This window comes from Symphodus melops (assembly GCF_947650265.1).
Source record: "Symphodus melops genome assembly, chromosome: 5".
NCBI classification, from domain to species: Eukaryota; Metazoa; Chordata; class Actinopteri; order Labriformes; family Labridae; genus Symphodus; species Symphodus melops.
This window is the reverse complement of record NC_136695.1, coordinates 24,929,864-24,950,617: the sequence shown is the minus strand read 5'-3', so window position 1 is coordinate 24,950,617 and position 20,754 is coordinate 24,929,864. Positions and strand designations below refer to the sequence as shown.

The 20,754-nt window shown below is 40.8% G+C and overlaps 2 protein-coding genes across 2 annotated transcripts; one reads left to right on the top strand and one right to left on the bottom strand.

Annotated features, from left to right (window-relative positions):
• Window positions 1-8,661: 8,661 nt before the first annotated feature.
• gnl2 (G protein nucleolar 2) lies at window positions 8,662-18,964 on the top strand. The gene is made up of 16 exons (XM_079343655.1): window positions 8,662-8,926; window positions 9,541-9,625; window positions 9,715-9,809; window positions 10,574-10,713; window positions 13,051-13,235; window positions 13,358-13,424; window positions 13,539-13,697; window positions 13,801-13,914; window positions 15,323-15,451; window positions 15,731-15,835; window positions 16,218-16,376; window positions 16,623-16,730; window positions 16,828-17,306; window positions 17,929-18,014; window positions 18,249-18,322; window positions 18,496-18,964. The coding sequence occupies exons 1-16, from the start codon at window positions 8,863-8,865 to the stop codon at window positions 18,637-18,639; spliced, it is 2,193 nt and encodes a 730-aa protein (XP_079199781.1). The 5' UTR covers window positions 8,662-8,862; the 3' UTR covers window positions 18,640-18,964.
• On the bottom strand, window positions 18,644-20,744 carry dnali1 (dynein, axonemal, light intermediate chain 1). Its single transcript, XM_079343657.1, has 6 exons — window positions 20,554-20,744; window positions 20,206-20,339; window positions 19,955-20,124; window positions 19,594-19,772; window positions 19,202-19,366; window positions 18,644-19,094 (listed from the first exon to the last, which is right to left on the bottom strand). The coding sequence occupies exons 1-6, from the start codon at window positions 20,632-20,634 to the stop codon at window positions 19,059-19,061; spliced, it is 765 nt and encodes a 254-aa protein (XP_079199783.1). The 5' UTR covers window positions 20,635-20,744; the 3' UTR covers window positions 18,644-19,058.
• Between the last annotated feature and the right edge of the window lie 10 nt (window positions 20,745-20,754).

Sequence of the window (20,754 nt, the reverse complement as noted above, 5' to 3'; positions counted from 1 at the left end):
CTGCACGTCTGGGTTCTGATGTGCACCAATGAAACCCTCAATGGGCTGGTGCATTCCTTCAAAGTCAGGTTTAGTTCCTCCTGGAGACAAACCCAGGTCAGCTCTTTGATTAAACCAACATTTCTGATCTCATATTGCTCGTGGCAGGGGGATCATTTTTACAACATCTTTAGATTGCTGTAAGTTCAACGTGGTGAGCAAAGCAGTTCATTAAAATTCAAGACACGTTTTCTCAACAAATGTAAAGTAAGAATTAATCTGCCCCTAAGGGCCAACTCTTTACAGTCGTGTTTTGCTAATCCGGTCCCAAAATGTTATTCCTGCACTCAGGCATGGAGGACAATACTTTAAGCTCCAGCCAAGTATACCAAGAAATTGTCAATCAATTGTTAATCATCAAATGCTGTCCAGGGTCCTGTCCCGTGAAAGACAGATGGGTTTTGGGCTGAAAATTTCAAGCAATCCCTGCAGTATTCAAGTAAGTAGGTGCTTGTGCACAAACTTATTAAGACAGCATTCATTTCTAGTAGATTCAGATTTCAGTTCAGCAACTAAACTCTCTGTAAAGCCCTGTCAGCCATGCTCATCCAACTTGCAACTCCATGAATTGTTGATAGTACTAAAAGACAAACTCGTATATCTTTTACTTTGGAACAGCTTCTCTGTATTCACAAAGGACACTGCTTATTGACAGACCTCAGCAGCTTTTTATTCTGTCCAAACTTGGTCCTCTGTTTGTTATCCAGCCTCCCATAAAGAGGTATGTACTCAGACATGTAGCAAAAATTGACTAGGAGGAGGTCAAAGAGTACAGAGTACTTTTGGGGGTGCCAGAGGGGAAATAAATCCATCTCCAATGGCTCTTGTTATTCACTCTGCTGGAAGAAGAGCCACAAGAGACAATATCATTTTTATGATTACTTTTGAAGCCAGAACATCAGCATCATGGTTAGCAGGACCATGACAGAACTTTGGTAAACATGTCTTAGAGCTATGTAAAAGGGCGCCAAGGAAGCCTTGTTGCTTTTTCTTGTCTTGTCTGGTTGCTGCAGGTTACATACTGGCAAGGTGGGGTGGAAAGTTACCATGGTCCTCTTTCTAAGCTGCTCTCTCCTTTAAAGGTAACATTTAAACAATAGTGACACTGTTTGCCAAGGACACAGTTACAAAACATTTTCATCCAGCAACAATGTGGGTCACAGATCATTGAAAACCTGAGCTTGTGGAAACAAACACCATGTTAACTTGTGATGATATTAAGCATTTACTTCCGCTGGTGTTCTGCCACTTAAACCTAGTTTACTTCCTAGAACTGTGTCATTGAAGAATGCAATGGAAGCAGAAGAAAACCAAACCAATAGATCTGAGAACCTTCACATTCAAAGAGGTTGTCTAGACAACTTGTTTTCCTGAATACACATGGATAACAGCTATTCGTGCTTGTAGTGTTTGTCTCTCGAAATGTACTAATGTGCATAATGTCTCTTCAAGGTGCCAAAGAGCTTATTCAACATATCCTCTTAGTTCTCCAAGAACCTTAGCCCATTGCTCCACCCTGGATGTAAAAGCCAGCTTCCTGCAGCCCTGCTATCTCTCTTTCTGAAAGACCAACGCCAGAACCATTTGACTTCTGTTTAGCCTTCCTTAATGTTAGTGCACTCTTCAAAACATTCTACCATGCTATGCTCCCACATTCATACAACTGATGATATTGATTGAACACACCTTTGTTACAGATGTATGTTCTCTATGCTGTGTGGTTCTCTCTCCACTTCCTGTTGTCTCCAGCCCAGGTAAAGCCACTAATCGCTCAACGAGGCTCAACTGGCCACAGTGCTTAAAAGCCCAGTGCTGGCTTCAGGAAAAGAGGCATTTGAGGGGGCTGCTGTGCCTCTACGCCAGAGATTGTGGCAGTTGTGTTTGATTACATTACTTTTAAGTCTTGTACATATTAGTCTTTAATTACCTGTTTATATGTATTCTATTTATTTTTAGCTGATTGTTATTATTTAATGTTTACATTGCACAAAGAGAGCAGAGTCTACCGATGTTAAATTCCTTGAGTGTTAAACATACCTGGCCAATAAAGCTGATTCTGAAGTTGTCTGAAGTCTCCTCCCGTTTTTTTTTTATCATGGCCCAAGAGCCAGGTCATGATACACTAGTTAAGAACTGCCACCAGTATTATCTTGGCTGAGAAAAAACTGTCTGAGCTGAGAAAAACCTTAAATTTATCAGGGCTACAGGTTCATATAGATAGAAAATATGTTTCAACCATACTGGCTTTCATCGGGGCAGGTAAAAAAAAAAAGACTAGCTACTTCCTTTAAAGGTTTACAACCAGTCATATGATCAGTAGTAGTCACAAGATTTAGTATCTTGGTTTCACATTTTTTTTTTTTAAAGGATTATTTTTGGCCTTTTTGCCTTTATTGATAGGACAGATAGAGTCGGAAAGGGGGAGAGAGTGGGGAGAGACATGCGGGAAAGTGGCCACAGGCCGGACGCGAACCCGGGCCGCCCGCGCGAGGAGTAAAGCCTCGCAACATGGTACGCGCGCTGTCGCTGCCGCTGAGCTATCGGCGCCCCTTGGTTTCACATTTTGAACAAAAGAAGTTAAACATCTATATGTACACACAAAACCAAAGCATAAACATGAAAGGTACAATAAATATACATATTTAAAAGTGACTACATTTTCAAGAAAATTACTCTCAAAATTGTTGAAAACCAAGACAATTAGAGCTTGCACGGCAGCCAAATAACAAGGAAGCACCAACGATAACATCACCACCAACGTGATGGCATGTTATTATGGTAAGAAACCCCAAAAATGATTTTTCATGGTCAAGTAAAAAAATGTTTACAACTACCACATTTACAAAAGGCTCTACATGCATGCAATATTGATTTGTGAACGGGCATACTTTCAGACCACCAGGAACACTTTCTGTAACACATTCTGTTCTCTCTCTTGTTTCCAATGTGTAACTTGCATGTAAATGAGTTGAATTCCACCCCTTACACAGACCTACCCTGTAATTCAGAGCCGAATGTATCTTTCTCCTTTGCACTAAGTACACATTTGGGTGTGTTTGTCATAGGGTAGAAAGAGGGGTAACGTATCTGCCAAACCACACTACTGGCCCTAAGATAGGAATTTAACAACTATGGTCCAACATTGTTCCTACTCTTGCAAAGTCCCTTCGTGATTTGCAGTATTTTTCCATTTTTCTTCACCTCACAGCATTTAAAATCAAGTTGAAAAGAATCTTGCTCTGTAGTCCTAGCTAATTTATCCAACTCTCATGGGGGTCCAGAAAGACCTACCAAGATGCTCAAAAGAGACAAATTGTTTAAGTGTGGCGACCCACCCAATTCAGTCCTGGTCTTCTTAGATTGTAATAAAGCAAGAAGTATATTTCACTTGAATTTAACACTGAATGCTTGGAAAAAAAAATCCCATTGGAAGCAAAGGAGGTTCTTCACTCAGTAAGCTTGTGTTCTCACGAAGATCAGGATAGGAACAAGAGGCATAGTGCTTCTGAGCCTTTTCACAGAGCCTCTCATCCCTCTACAGGCCGAGTTTACTGCCAAGAGAAGTTCCAGGTGGTCTCCAGGCTGCCTTTGATCCTCACCAACTAGGGTCCCTTGGACAGATCAGTCAGTGTAATCACTTGTGTTTCAGAGTGCTCAGGGGAAACAGTAGTGCGCCATTTCCTTTTCATGGCATGACCTCAGCAGGGGCAACCATAGCCTTGAGGTGACACAGACCTCTGTTCAACAGGGCTACTCCGTTGTCCTTATCTAATTGAAAGGGCAGCAGATAAATGTTAAAGACAAGCAGCCTTGATGAGGCACAGAAAACTAAGCAGGAAAAAGAGAGCGAGGGGTGTCAATGCCCACCTCCGGTAAACACTATTCCGATTCAAGTGCAGCATATACAGTAGTTGGCCAGAAACACTATGGCACACAGCCCACTTAAAACCTGCCATGCAATACTTATTTTTAGCTGACTCTTTGAATTTACATCATGGCTGAACCACGGTCCACTTGTAGAGAGGTCCAAACTTTTTGCATGGACACCATGCTTTGGCAAGGTGAACTTGGTGCTGTGGACCGGAGGTAAAGGGGGCCTTAACCTCATGGCAGCTCGTCTTTGAATTTTGTGAGTGGAGTGTGTTTGTCTTGGATTTACAAAAGAAGACCTGCTGCCAGGCTATTTTGCCAAGTGCTCAAGCGATCAAAGACATAAGGTTCATCAAGGTTGCATTTTGAATTATTTTTTGTAATTCACTTCGGGTTATAATTAAGCTCCAGAAAGACTCTTGATGTATTTTTCATATTGTAAGGAAATCTTTTTGGTTGTATGTTTTTGGTGGAGAAGCCTCATGTGCAGAACAGGAATGGGCATTTACAGTCATCTAAGACACTTGAGTATCCACTACTTACATTATTAGACAAGAATATCAATCCAACATTAGGTTTCAGTGCTAAATTTTAAATTGGGCTTGGATTATCCCTGACATTAATGCCAAAATCTGATTTATAATTTCACAAATCTATCAAAGGAGAAGTCCAATGTTAGTGATTGTCTTTTTTCCTGATGGGCATTTTCTAATGGACAATCTATGTTTGTCTTACAATTTCACAGAGCCGCATGAGTGTGGGAGAACTTCAAAACTCCCGAATTAAGTTCAGTCTTGCACTGAGGTTTACTGTGATAGAGACCCTTAACTTTGTTCCATTAAAATCACACAAAATCTTGGTCATTTGGACCTTTTAGGCCTATTCCTGGAAATAGTTCCCAAATGTGTCCGGAGATATCAATCTTATCAGGCAAATTCTAACCAAAAGTGGAAAACAGTGGCACAGGATATCACGACTTCTTGTAAAACCAGAATTTTTTATGAAGTGCTTTCAATAATTACCTCCACCTGGATTCCCAAAGGTTGTTTTTTTTTTCTGTGTGCTTTTGTTCAACATGATTTGATCAAATTAATAATGACTTAATCTCCAATGAGGACGTCTTAACGCCTTACCTGTTTGGTTCAGTTAAAATGAACTTTTCTACCATTTGCTATGTTAGTGTGGTTTGTTTGTACCGGTGTAAAAATATTTCAACCAAACCCTGATGCAGATGAAACAACTGTACTTAGACCACTCGAAAAGGTGGGTCCTGGTCCACTTTTTGGACTCTGATATACTTAAATTGTGGTAAGAACAGTAACCGACCTTGATCCGACCCAGCCGCATGAAACAACCACCGGCCATCTCTATTTTGTCATTGCTGAACATGTGTTAAAGACCACAAGCATATGTGATGGATCTTCTCATACACTTTCGGTGGATGAGCGGATCATGGTTCAGGAGGATTATCGTGCACCTGAACTGTTTTGAAAAGTGCCTTCGGCGACACACCAACACAAAAACACACTATATCAAATCTACAGTTGTGCCTCATTTTCAATCTGCATCGTTTGCCAATAGTGAGGAATGCAAACAATTTAAAAACTGATGACCAGAGCCAGCATCCGTCCTTGTAGTTGTCCATCCATTTTGAGATCAGAAAGTGTCTTTGGAGCAGCAGCAGCCAGGTAACTGTTTTTTGTTCAACAGGCATTTTATCTGCAATCATGCAAATTTGGGCATGTTTTTTATTTTCATTAGGCTGGATTAATGCAGAAGCATACTGACATGTATCAGCAAAAAATCTAAAACCAAGAAAAGAGATGCTTTTTTTATTTCCTTCCCCTACAAAGAACAGAAGCAAACTTCAGTAATTAAACCTCATGTTTTCATAAATTATTTATATTTGTTTATTTACTCGTCTTCTATACAGGCATAAATAAGCTCAGGCTTCCGCCTACTCCTTTTCGGACATGTTGGGTTCACACTAATATTGTTGATTTAATTATTCTTGTTGATTTGCTGTATTGTTCGCTTTTCACTTTGCTTCTCTGTGCTACACATGTCTGAAATAAACTTGAGAATCAGAATCAAAAAATCTATGAGACAGCTCTAGCTAGTCCAAAATGCTGCCGCCAGAGTGCTCACTTACACCAGGAGAAGATGGAGCATATCAAACCAGTTCTCAAAATGTTGCCCGAGCTTCGTGTCCCAAACGGTAGATTTCAAAACTTGTTTTTAAATGACTTATTGGTCTCTGGCCTGAATACCTACCATAGAAGAAAGGAGCCACAGGTCTGATTTGAACCAGGACCGTCTGCTTCAAGTACTACAGCCTCTGTACATTAGGTGCCTTAACTTACCACTATACCACCAGCATATAAAAAACAGGTGTCCTAATACTGCTGATTCCCCTGAAATCCTAAGCTTTCAGTAATAAAATTGTACAGCCGAATTAGCTGAATGAATAACAGCATGAAAGATTTATGATGTGTCTTCACTGGTTCGCGCTCCAAAAAAACAAGCTCTACCTTCCAATGTCCACAACTGTGAGACTAAAGATTAGAAGCAACAAAGGGAACTTTTCACATCATATGTCAAGGGTTCTCACTCTCACACCTTGTTGGGAGGCCAGAAAACATGGAGCTCCCCTTTCTTTTACCTTTTAAAGTTATATGGGTCTATAAAAGTGAGTGTGCAACAGAATTGTGGGATGTGATATACTACTCTCTATAACAGCATTTTAGTGTGCTTGTTTGATGAGTTAAAGTTGTTTTTAATGTTTTTCTGTCTTCATAAGAAATGAACAGAGAATGAATCTGTGTGAGTGTAGAAGCAGGCTAAAATCTTTGAAAGAAAATGTTTTTTCTTTTTCTTCAAACTGCACATGTACCATGTCAAAAGTTGTATTGGTTTAAAATCACTTCTTGCTTTTGTCTGATTTTTCTTTTTTTATGCAGAGGGCATCAATCATAAATTGTGGTTTCCCTGTCATAACTGGTGGCCAGATGGTTTGTCCTTGTCTTGCTGCCTTCATGCATGTCAATTGATGCTTCACAATGATTCTGCCTTCTCTATGATGTTAGCGTCATGTTGAGCTGCATGAAGCTCTCATGCAATTCAAGGTCACACAAAGTTCAGCCAAACTGTTGATTCAGCCGCTGTAAAATGCAAAACTGCTGAATAAAGACGCAAGGACAGACAAAATATTTCCTGCACTCATTCTGATGACAGAATGACTGAGGCTACAGTAAACAGTGTTATTGCTGCTTTTCACTCTCTTTCTTGAAAACGAGTCAGTTTTAAGGTAAAGATGGTATGAATTTCGAAGTACAACTGCAACAAGTTGTGTTTAAATTGAAGTTGGCTTGAAATAAAGGGACTTGACATTGTTTGTTTCTCAAGCTAAAGCACAATACTTTCTAAGACAGATTCCTACAGTGAAATGTAGATTTAAATCAAATTAAATATTTACATTAAATCCAAACATCTTCTTTTTTTTCCTTTTGTTGGGCTTTCCTCTGCTTTGATTTCAGTTTGAAGGGGGGGGGGGGGGGGTGAATCCCACTTTCTGTTCTAAAAAATAATTTATTGCGGTTGATTGCTGATGGAGTCAGTTTCAATTTGTATGAAAATGAACAGAGAACATTCCTTGGTCTCCCTGCTATATAAACTGAAAAACTGGATGGCGCCTCTCAAGACCGGAGTATATGAACTTGCCTACCTTGGCCCTGAGCCATACTTGTGTTACATACTGTACACACTGTGAGGGCAGCATCATCATCATAACCAGACAAACTCTGCCTTTCATAAACCGTGGTGTCAAACAGGCCTTCATCAGATCTGAGTTCAAATTCTTTTCTTCTTTCTATGTTTTCCTCTTGAAAAACCCAGCGAGGATTAAACAGCATAATCAGCTGTGCCTGTTGATTAATGGTAACTGATTGATTTCTTTTGATTACCTTTGGCCACCATTAAGGGCCACATGCGTTGTGCTTTTAGAATAAATATAATAAAACGTTTTGTTTCTTTCCCTGCAGGAAATATTGTGCTTCTTTGGATATAAGGAAAGGATTCGAGGGAGAATTTAGAAATTTGTGTTTGGGAGACTCATCAAGAGCCTTTAATCTAACAGCCATATGAACAAAAAGACTGATCCAGCTTACTCCTTCTATTTTTTTTTGGCTGAAAAACGTCTATTCATCCCCCCAGGCCACTTTTCTCTCTTCAAGTCTTAAACCACCTATGACCTTTATTATTGGCAAATAATCATTGCAGACAATTATCAGTCAGGTAAGTCACACAGCAGGGCTTCCTTTAAGGCAACATATATCATGTTTTCTGCTCGGCTATATGACACTATAATAGAAACGGTGTTGCACCCTCTTCTGGGGGAGATAGAACACAGCAACATTAAGTTTGTATAAAATATTTGTCAATGAGGTATATTTTGAGTAACGTCGTCATTATTTATATCATAATTTCAATGTGACCGCAGTTTGACTTTCTTTGTTTTTAATGAAAGCACTTTTGCACAACTATTAATGAAAACATCTTTACACGTGCATCCCTTTTGATTGATCGTTTAGAATATTTTTTTTTTCCAATTAAGTTCATTTTTAATTTTAATTAACATGACCTATAAGTCATATTGTCATACAAAATGTTCTGACAAAACACAATCATTTCAATGGTTAAATTATTTCAACATCACGTCCAGATATGGCTCTGATCCGTCGACCTCGGGTCAACTGGCGCTCGCTCCTCTGATTGGTTCTGGAGGCTGTCGCTCTCTTGATGACGTTCTTCCTTCTTCACCGCAACAACACGTGTGTGGTTTACAGTTTAGAGCAGAAGGGGAGAACCAGCGACTGAAATTCAGATATAAGACACCGCTGTGTCTGTTTTTTTCTTCTTATCCGTGGAAAGGCTTTGCCGACTAAAGCGTTCAAAATGGTGAAGCCTCGTTTTAAGGGGAAAAGCTCGATAAACAAATCAACGTCCAGCAGCAACCCGGGTGAGCTAACCCCGTTAGCATTCACGTTTGTTTACAGCTAAGTGCTGCTAGCCGAGCGATGTTATGCTCGACAAAGACAATTATTGATTGTCTTCTTTTATTAACGTTAACTATTCAGTGTCACTGAAATAAAAATTGGACAGTGGGTCAAATGTAAAGACGGAGTGTGACTTTTACTAATGTATATATATCAAGGTGTACAGGTGACGTGGAGAAAAATACATTGACAGTTGTCATCTGTCAGGGAAGAGTCTGTGTATAGATCTTTGATTGTTAAATCATTTTTTTTATTGCCTTTTAAGAATGAATGCATTCAGATTTAAAGGGGACATATTCTAAATCTTTTTCAATCAGTCCCCTGTGCTCTAAATGAAACATACGTGCTGTGCATTGGTCCAAATATAACATGAATCAAGCACCAGAGGAGGTTTGTGACCCTGTAGAAAACCAGCTCTCTCATAACGCTCTGTTTTGGTGTGTGTGTCTCTTTAAATAAAATGCGACCCCCTGAGTTTTCCCGGTAGACATCACTCCTCTGGAGAGACGTAGATTTTTTTTAATAATATGTCCCCTTTGAAATGATGACTGTGGTAAACCGTACATTTTATCCACAGACCGAGCAAAAGGTGCCGGTGGGTCCAACATGAGGGACCGATCCACGATCAAGCGTCTGAATATGTACAGACAAAAGCAGAGATGGTAAATGATGATACATATTTGCATTATTCTTGTGAGCCTTTGTTTTTTTTGTGGGTGTTGGTAACGTACAACTGTGTTTCTGTTTTCAGTAACAACCGTGGACAAGTCATCAGACCTCTACAGTATCAGTCCACAGTGGCTCCAGGGACAGTAGCCAGAGTTGAACCCAATATCAAGTGGTTTAGTAAGTGCACTTCCTTTTGTTCTTTTGATTTTATTGATTTGTTGTAGTTGTCAAAATGTTTTATTTGCTCTGTGTATTTTTAGACCATAATATATCAGCACTAACACTGCTACTACTCTGTATTAAAAAAAAAACATCAAAGGGAGTAGCGGTGCAGATTATTTCAAATAAACTTTTGTCTTCATGGATGAAGAATAAATGTATTTAAAGACAACACTGAAAACATGGATTTATCTTCCTGAAGAACTCAATGTTTGGTTGTTTGGATTTAAGAATTTTTGTCCCATACCTACTTAACCCTGACCATTTTTGATACTAACTATAGTATATAATAAAATACCCAGTCCATAGAAAGCTTTAAACCTCTGCTTAAAACTCACCTCTTTGCTCTATTTTTTTTAACACAAGTTGTGCTTGACATTTGGAAAATTTTAATCATGCTCCTGTTTAATGATTTTTTTTTTTTTTACTCTTTCATTTTTTTTCGTTGTTTTCACCTAAGATCGTTTTAAATGTCCAACAGTAATAAATGTTGATTGATTGAATAAACTCCTAAGCTGAGTGTTCTCAAGGACAAAAATCATTAGACATTAGAATTCAGCCTGTTTTTCTTCCTCGTGCTCACACCACATGTTGTTAGGACAGAGAGTTAAATTGCATGGTCGCAGGCACAAAAGTTAGTCCGGGCCATGACATAAATCCATGACATGAAGTGTGAGATTTTGAGAACATGAGAAATCAAACTTTACACATCTGTATTTCAGCAAATACACGAGTGATCAAGCAGTCGTCCCTCCAAAAGTTCCAAGAGGAGATGGGAGCAGTGCAGAAGGATCCATATCGTGTGGTGATGAGACAGAGCAAACTTCCCATGTCCCTGTTGCATGACAGAGTCAAAGCACATGTAAGTATGAGTACACGTTTACTGTAGAAGCTGATCGATCTGTCTGTATAACTGCTCTCGTCTCTCCTGAAGGTTTGCTTGTGTGTACATAAGAAAAGTAGGACATTATTTATCAGTGGAAAAGAATCAATCCCCCTTTTTTCTCAGAAGACTGTTGCTGTTGGATTTTATGAGGGGAGCATGAGGCTTCACTTTAATCCTCATTCAATTCCCACTTTGGCCCGCTGTGACGCTGAGTGTGCTGGCTCCGTGCTTGGCATTAAGAGCTGCACTCTGCCAGACTTTGAATTCCCCACCTCATAGCAAGCGCAAATTCAAATAAGACCGAGTTCTTTTTGTTCCTTTCAAATATTTCATTGGATATGTTTCAGTCTTTTTGCCTACGCATGACCACACGAATCTGTGAGCTTTTTAGAAAATTTGAAAAGACTAAAGGAACTTATTTTTTAAGGGACCAATATGTAAGATATCTCGTGAATGAAATCATGAAGTGACCTTACTATATCATAAGACATGAAGGAAACATGTTGGTGTGCTGGCTTCTCTGTTGTTTACATGCGTTTAGATTCTGGTCCTGAATGATTTGTTTATGTTTGGACCAGAGAAGGTAGGCGGTTTTTTAGGCACCCACACACAGCCGTTGTGTGGGGGTGATAGAAGCAGGCAGGCGAACTGGTTCAGATAGAACAGGTTTCATCGACTTTAACAGCCTCTGCATTTACCAATAAGCTCCACGAGCAGAAACATAGTAAAACTAGGATCAATACTGATTCTTTTGAAAAAATGTAAAAAGGGTTAAAACGCAGAAAGGTTCCTCGACTGATACAAAGCTGGCTAAACACTGAAGCTTCAGTGTCTCTGACAAGACAACCTGCGTGCGCCTCGAGTAGAGGGGAAACGGCTCCCTCCAATGTTTTGAATTTGGACTGCAGTACCAATTTTAAGCACTAGGTGTCAGTTACATATTGCTCCTTTAATATTCATGTTATGTTTTGTTACAGACAATATTGCACTTACAATGTTACTATTCAAAGTGTATTGAGATGTCATACATGTCAGTTTTTCCCCTATCATTATATTAGGTGGCGGCCCGACCACCTTAAAGGTCAAGTTCATTTAAGTTTTAGCTTTGTGCCTTTATTGTAGAGATAGGATAGAGGACAGAGTCGGAAAGAGAGTGAGGAATGGCTTGCGGGAGAGGAGCCACAGGTCAGATTTGAACCCAGGCTGCGGATGCTTGTAGGACTACGGCCGGCATACATGGGGCGCACCCAATACCCACTGCGCCCTAACTTAATTTTCTATATAGCACAACAGAATTCATTTAAGGAAACCTTTCCAATAGTACAGGACAACTGTCATTAAAAGAAACGCATGAGCACCATGATTCCTGAATGGTTCCATGAATCTTGGAAGGGCTTTTTCAAAGGAGCTCTGAAGAAAATTCTGGCAACATGAAGCCTTGAACAGCGTTGTTTCCGACCAATCTTGTAAACTTCAGTCCTCGCTCCTCTCATGGCTGTGTCCTAATCGAGATATGGTTTGTGATTCGACGCTGGAACATTTAATACGCCCTGGCACTGACTTATTGGCTGTTTTATTGGAGTCTTCAGTGCATATTTGGGTGTTCTGTTTACTGTTTGGATCAGTTTTACGATAATGTTTGAGGCCTCTGGAAGGACTGTACCAGAGGAGTGTATTAGAATTGCTCAAACAAACTGCTATCTGTTAAACACTAATCATTTCCAGGTCACCACTTGTTACTGTTCCGTAAAGTTGGCATCAAGTCCTTGTCCATTGGTCGACATCAGTGGCAACCACTTTCAAACAACAATAAACAAGATGTGCAGCCAAAGTGTTTAATTGGCAATAATGTTTGGATGTTGGTACAGGGTTACCACTGTTACCACTGAATCACTTTGCAGTACACCTGAACGTTACACTGAAGAACACTTTGAACCTTCACTGCTTCAAATGAAAAACCTCTCAGCTACCTAAAAGTCCGGTGCACAAGACGCACTTTTAATGCCTGCGTCGGCTGCGTCCGCTACACCAGGACGATCCATTTATTTTTTTCAATTTTATATCCCCGTGGGGCAATTCAGTTTACCGGTATAAAATGCAACTGTTGCAGCAGCAACGGTCACACACTGCATGCGAGGTGACGTGACGTGAATGTAAGGGAAGAAATGTTTAGTGCTGAAAATGTTTTGTTTCCTTTACCTGATGATGGTAAAATTTCGCTTTTAAACCCTTCCTAGCAGTTTAACTGTTCATCAAAAACATACAGTTAAAGGTGTGCATCTTATCCTTCTCTCGTTGCCTCTCTACTTGTAGAACTCCAAGGTCCACATTTTAGACACCGAGGGTTTTGAGACCACGTTTGGGCCCAAGGCTCAGAGGAAGAGGCCCAGTCTGGTGGTGGGGGACGTGAAGGACCTTCTAGAACAGGCCGAGGCCTCAGCTGAGACCTACAACGCAGACAAAGACAAAGACCTGGTGACCGAGGACTCAGGGGTCCGGTAAGTCCTTCAGATTCTGTAATAGATTGAGTCTAATGTCTAGAGGCGAGGTCTCTAATTTTTCATATTTAAAGGTAAAAAAAGGTCGGTTTTTAATCAATTGTACTTCCATATTCAAACAGGAACGAGGCCCGTGAGGAAATCTTCAAAAAGGGTCAGTCCAAGAGGATTTGGGGAGAACTTTACAAGGTACCTTTTCTGTCCTCCTCTCAGTAGAGTTTATAGAAGAAACATTGTTTGGTACTGTTCATCGGAGAGTTACAGGGTCCTTACCGCACATACCTGACTGTTTGATATCTGAAGGTCATCGACTCATCGGACGTCATCATCCAAGTGCTGGATGCTCGGGACCCGATGGGAACGCGCTCCAAGAGCATCGAGGCGTACATGAAGAAGGAGAAACCGTGGAAACATCTGATCTTTGTTCTTAACAAGTGTGACCTCATCCCCACCTGGGTGACGGTACGACATCCACACCACATCCATCACACTGGACTGTGTGGCTTCTCTTGGTGTTGAACTCTGCGTGTGTGTGTGTTTTTGTCTCGTCTCTATTTTGAACCAGAAACGGTGGGTCGCTGTTTTGTCCCACGAGTACCCCACTCTGGCTTTCCACGCCAGCCTCACCAACTCGTTCGGGAAGGGCTCCCTCATCCAGCTGCTCAGGCAGTTTGGAAAGGTAGGATCTGACTAAGACCATTCATTGATCCAGTAAAGAAGCAGAGGTGTCACAGCGGTTGGCCTGTTTGTCCTCAGCTCACAGTCGATTGTGTGGAATCATTTTGATGTGCAGCAAAACAGTTTTTAAGCGTTTTCATATTACATGACTCTTGAGTGGGTGCATCACAAAACCGGACAATGAGTGATTTGGGACAGATGGCGTACGTTAACAACGATTTCAAAAAATCATTCCTGCTAAGACTGATAATCAATCATATGACGAAACGTCCTGATCAGCTGAAGAATCTGAGAAGACGTTTAAAGTAGGGCTTCAACAGAGCACACTGTAAACGTACGTAAAAGATTCAAAAAAGGATTTATCGCTGCTATATCATCCTTACTGTGAGGAAGCCCTGCTACAGATGATGAACATGGTCCATTTATTTCATACATGATTTAAGATTAAAGAGAAATTCAAATTTTGTCGCTTCATATTAATTTGTATTTAAAAACATATCTGCTTCACTTTAAGGATTTGTAAACAGCACAGTTTGGATGTGAACGTTCATAGAAGTCTGTCAGTGGCTAAACAAAGAATGTCTGCGTTAATGTGACGAGGAAATTTCTCCTAATAAACCCGTTTAAGAATCAATGACTCAGGCCTAAATACATCGCTTCGATTTAAAAAAACAAAACAAAAAAAAACTATTTGTCCCGGTGGGCAATTCAAAGGCACACAAAGCAGTAAACGAACGACGGTGCAGCTATAGCTGGAAATTAAACCAACGGTAACGTGTCAAGATAACGTGCAAAGCTAAAATCCAAAATTACAAAGTTAGATACCAAAAAAAAAAAAAGATCTTCAGATGTTTGATCAAACATAAAGAGTTCACTGAGTTACTCACTGTGCATTCAATCATTCATCACTATGATGCTCACCTTTGTAAAAATGGTTCATGTCTGTCCACCCCCAGACCTGAACACACGGGGTTGCCTAACAGCCGGGTAGCGTAGCATGTTTTTGTGACAGTTAGAGCATTAAAGATCTGAGCGGTCTAGAAATTAGAACAGTTTCATTTCTAAAGGAATGTTCTCGTTAGTTTCTTTATGAGAGAAACACTAAACTTTGTTTTTCCTTGTAAAGATTTTCTCTGTTGGACCACTTTCACCAAGTCTGAGGCGAAAAACCAACCAACTTCTCCATAGCTGAAGATTAGGGGACATAAAAATAAAAGATTGTTTTATTTCATTCTTTAAAAGGTTCAGATTTTCTTAATCATCGTATTAAAGTCCCGAGTAAAGATTTCCTCTTGCGTGGTCTGAACAAACTACACTGAAGTTTGTTTCCTGTTTTTATTGGTGAGGGAAACCGAGTCTGATCTGAAGGAAACTCAGGACTCACCGTTTCTTTTCTTTTCCCTTCACAGCTCCACACAGACAAGAAACAGATAAGCGTGGGTTTCATTGGCTATCCTAACGTAGGAAAGAGCTCGGTCATCAACACGCTGCGGTCTAAGAAGGTCTGCAACGTGGCACCTCTTGCAGGAGAAACAAAGGTAAGTCAACCATGCAGACTAAATGTAAACCTTTGATGTGCAATCTCCCACAAGGACAAATCAAAACCCAGCAGGTTGTTTTTTGACTCTTAAATCTCAAAGTTTGAAAAGTGTTTGGTTGTATTTCTCTGATGAAACAATCATGGGGTGTTAAACGTTGTTAGAAGAGAGAATAAAGAGTGTAAGTCTTTGCTTTGCTTCATACTCCGCTGACTTTGTCATCAAACTGAAATGATTCAAACGCACAGACATCATTGGTCTTCTTCCTTTGGCATGAAGGTGTGGCAGTACATCACTCTGATGAGGCGAATCTTCCTCATCGACTGTCCCGGTGTCGTCTACCCTTCAGAAGACAGTGAATCTGATATCGTATTGAAAGGAGTGGTAAGTCTGTCGTTGATTATTTTTTTATCACTTTTAACAAGTTTTCAGCTTTGCAGTGTCATAGAAAGGAGGTGAATCAAAGTTCATTCTCGCCCCTCGCAGGTCTGAAAAACGGCACAAGTTATCCAGCATAATCCACCAACTGTTAATGTGGCATTTTTGACGGCTTGGATATCTCCAGCCGAATGATGAAAAGATAGCTAAAGCTAACACCCGAGTGTTTAAAAAAAAAAAAAAAGCCTTGATCAGCTCAGATTCTAATCCTCCTTTTTTTCCCCCAAGAGCCGAGGTTTAGCATGTAGGCCATGCAGGCTCCGTAACGGAAAGGTTGCAGGCTCCTCTCGTTAAAATGCACGCCCCTGTCTTCACCTTTCTCCCAAAGGTTCAAGTGGAGAAGATCAAGAGTCCAGAGGATCACATCGGGGCCGTACTGGAGCGGGCCAAGCCTGAATACATCCAGAAAACCTACCGCATCCCGACTTGGAACAACGCGGAAGACTTTCTGGAGAAGCTAGCGCTTCGTACTGGGAAACTTCTGAAGGTCTGCTTGTAAACAAAACCTGGCATACTGCACTTCATGATCAGTATCATTAATATTTTCAATAAAGCGAGGTATTTTATTAGTCTGTTTTCTAAAGTACAGGATGTAGTCTTCAAAGTAAATCTGGTGTATCTGCCCCACTCATTATGTGCTTGATTTTGGAAAGCTGTCATCCATAAAGCTAAGTGTTCATGAACCACTGCTTTTAAATATCAAGCCTGAACAATTTGTTCTTTCTTCTGACAGGGCGGAGAGCCAGATCTCTCCACTGTCTCCAAAATGGTGCTAAATGATTGGCAGAGGGGACGTATCCCCTTCTTTGTGAAGCCGCCTGGACCTGAAGGAGACCACGAGGTTTGAGCTTCTGCACCTGTGCTCTTCCCTTTAATGATTGTTCTTTCTACGCCAGCCTTTACCAGCTTCCTTCCTTTTGTAACTGCAATGTTTCCAGGACAAGGAGCTGTTGGCAGTCAAAGGACCCTCGGACGCAGTTGAGAATGTCCAGGAGGAACAACTCGACAACCCGGATGCTAACTCAGAGGAACAGAAGCAGCGGCAGCAGAAAGAGAAGGAGCAGGTCCAGAAGATTCTGGCCAACGTTCGACAGAACTTCGGCAAGATCAACGTGGCACCTGAGTTCACCGAGGAAGACTTGGTTCCTGTGGAGATGCCCGACCTGGACATGGCTGATTTCTCCGGTTCTGATGGCGAGGATGACGTTGAAGAAGAGGATGATGAAGAAGACGAAGACGGGACCAAAGTCGAGCCAGCTGATGGAGAGACTGAGGTCGCAGAGCCGGCAACGAGCCAGACTGGAAAGGCAGACGGCAACAAGAATCCACGCGCGGTGGTTCGGGAGTTGGATGCGAAGATCGCAAAGTACAAGCAGTTCCTGGACCGAGCCAAATCCAAACGCTTCTCTGAAATCCGGTTCGTCTGCTCCCGTCCTAAGCTAACTTGACGTATGATGCACTGTTTGAATTTGTCTTATCCAGCTTAGTAACACACATTTGTCAGACAGACGTTTTTTAGTCGTTGCTTGCGATCACTTTACCTCCTGGAGGACAAGCAGTCATCACTTCTAACTTCCAGATTAGAGACCCTTAAGTTTGCATTTCCATGTTTTCTTTGAAGCTCCTGTGAGGAGATGCAAGCTGGTGATGAAAGATGCCTCTCTATGAGATTTAAAAAAATGAGACCATCAACGTAAAGATCAACTATTTGTTTATTTGAGATGCTCCTGCAGGTTGGGTGTCAGACAAAGTTATTAAAAGTGAACTGTCAAAACAGCCATTTTTAAAAATGTTTGGAACAAAATCATCAACAAAGTATGAAGTATCAATTTGTCCACAGAGGGCGCCAAAGTCAAACCAAAGTTCCTCATAGGAGCTTTAATCTGCAAATTCTTTATTTGAAATACAGAACATTCAAACCCAAGTTTAAAAAAAAAGGACAAAAAAAAGCTAATTTGCTGATCCTTTCTGCAGATCGGTTTTAAATGTTTTTTTTTTTGAGTAATGAATGAATTGCTTTCTTTTTCTTCATTGCACAGGATACCAAAGGCACTCTCTGAAAAAGTGTTCACAGACCTGAAGACTAAACAAGCAGCAGCAGCAGCTAAACAAGCACAGATGAAAGGTAGTCAACATGTCCTTCGAGACCTTGTATGGTGTTGAATGTCAAATTTATTTTTCACAAAAATATTGCACCATTTCTCACAACTATGTTCACAAAAAGCCCACGCATGCCATCTCAAGGGTCTGATGGTGCGTTTCCCAAAGTTTAACCAGAAGTTTCACAACCAGGTCAAGTTGACTTTGAGATCAGCCAGGCACTTGACATCCGATTTATTAATCTTTTGTTTGACTTCAGTTGCAAACCAGAAGAAGAGGAGAGCCGGGGATGACGAGGAGTCCACCCAAGCGCGCAGACTGACATCCAAACAGGTATGCAGTGTTTGTTCTCTCTGACGTCAAACAGATCGCTCTGCCTGGACAAGATGAATGTCTGTTCCTCAAACTGATGTAATAGGGTTTTTTTTTTTTCTTTTAAATGAAACGCTGTGGTTACATTTTTTAACAGAATCATTTTTCTGTTTTTGCTTTACCCGTCTTTACAGAGAAGAGCGATGGACCGTGCAAAGAAAGGAAAGAAAGTTGGTGTACGCTATTACGAAACACACAACGTGAAGAACAAGAACAAAGACAGAAAGGCACCGGCTTCATCCACAGAGGGCCACAAGGCGAAAAGATCCAAGCACTAGAGAGAAGTCTTTAAAGGCTTTTATTTAAATCAGCCAAAAAAGGACAATTTCATGAAATCTTGGAGTTGAAAGGCGGTGGATTTCTAACAGATGTGTAAAAGGTTCTTATCAAGTAGACAATTGATGCCTTATCCTGACCGTGTGTCCCTCTGGAAAACAAAAACTGCCTTCTGAAACGTTTCCCCCCTTCAACCAAGAACTGTCTGAATGACTTTTCATTCATCAGAAACGCGTATGATGCGCTCTTGATGTTCAAGAGATGTGTACAGTACTTGATTTGTACTTGTCATGTCATGCTGTTGGAATAAATGGAACTTTCTGATTACACTGAGTGGAGTTGACATTAATAACGATTTAAAAACAAGACAAATGTCACATTGTGTGCTGTAAAATGGCAACTCTTGTTATTGATGGTGGTGTTATTTTTTCGGCGTGATGATCCCTTCCAGTTGGGCCTAAAGAGGAAAGCAAAATAAGAATGTTAACGTCATAATCACATCGACTACAGGAAGAAGTGCAGAGGGAAGATATGTTTTAGTTGTGTGTAGCTCGGAAACGTCACCTTGAGCTGCAGGTTGGATTTTTTGAGGAGCTCGATCTGTTCCATGTCCTTCTTTTTTTCAATCTGTTGCCTTTCATTTTCTCGTTTTTCAATTGTGTCACATTGAGATCTGAGTTCGTTCAGTTGCTTCTTTAGCTCCAGTTTGTCCTCTTCAAGATCAGCAATCTGGGTGTTTGAGGTTTGTTAAAATGCAGGATCAGTGAGGCCAAACATTATTTTAGAGGAATACTGCTCTCTGCTGGATACTAAACTGAAAAGCATTTGATAGTTATTCCTTAAGCTTCAGTGACAAATTTATTCTCTATCTATACTCTCCATTAATGCCCATATTTGCAAATATCCCACATTTGTATGCCATCTACTGTTACAACAAAAAAAGTGGACGTCCTTACTCTTTTCTCCATGTCGGTCTTTCCCTGCTCTGACTGAAGTGCCTTCCTCATGCCAAAGGCCACACTGCTTTCATACAGAGTCTGGTAGGCAGCGAGAGTCATTTGAATCTCATCTCTGACCCGCAAGAGCAGCAGGCCCCTCTCAGCACAATTGATGGTCACCTGTCTGATCAGCTCATCTTAAAGAAACAGGAGTGAATGTGAACTATGCTTTCATCGGTATGCAAAATGCTTCCGAAGAAAGCGTAATGGCAATGAAATTCAAGCTTTATACAAGTGTAAATGCTTATTCTGTGATCCTCAATCAGTCAACATAATAGCCTCAGTGATCACAAATACAGCCTCACAGCCTCTTTCTCACCAAAGCACTGAGAATAAAGCTCCCTGCGGACAGGGCAGATTCCTGTCTGTCTGGCCTGCCTTTGCTGCAGCTTTGTGTCCAGCAGCTCCTCCAGGTGAATCACATCTGTTCTTGTACAAGGTGCACTGGACACTCGCTGCACCCACAGATGGGTTCCATTGCTCCATTCCCTGCAATAACAGAAGCGTAGATAAACTGTGAAGTGGGCTGATCTTAATGGATGAACATGCTGTACGTGGATGCATGTGTACCTGGGTGGAAGGATGGCGTTTAGGATCTCCTCGTCTTCTTGCTTGGTGGTATCAGTAGGTTTTGGTTTAGGAGGTGGTGGTACAGGAGTAGACTGTTCAACTATCTGCTGTGGACTCACTTTCAAAGGGCGCCCCTGTTGTGAACAGTATTTCATGTTACACTTTTCATCACCTTTCTTTGCCTATCTAAAATATATGACACACTTACAACATTTGATTAACTTCGAAAAGCTTTTGGAGATTGAAAGTAAAAAAAAACATCAAAACAGCCGCCATAGCAGGGAGTGTTTAAAACATTTACCGTTGCTTCCGTTAGTTACTTTTACCAATATTCGTTACTAAACTCACCTTTGGGGATTTTCTGTCCGTGCTTTTGCTGATCAAAACTGGACTGTCATATTTGAGGAGAGATTCGGCCGGTGGAATCATCTTTTTCAAAATGATAAATTTAAACAAAATAAAACCAGACGCTTCTAAATCTGAGATCCAATAGCAGGTATGTTTCGGTGCTGTTTCAAAGTGGCCTTCTTGCTCTCTGTTTGCGTTGTC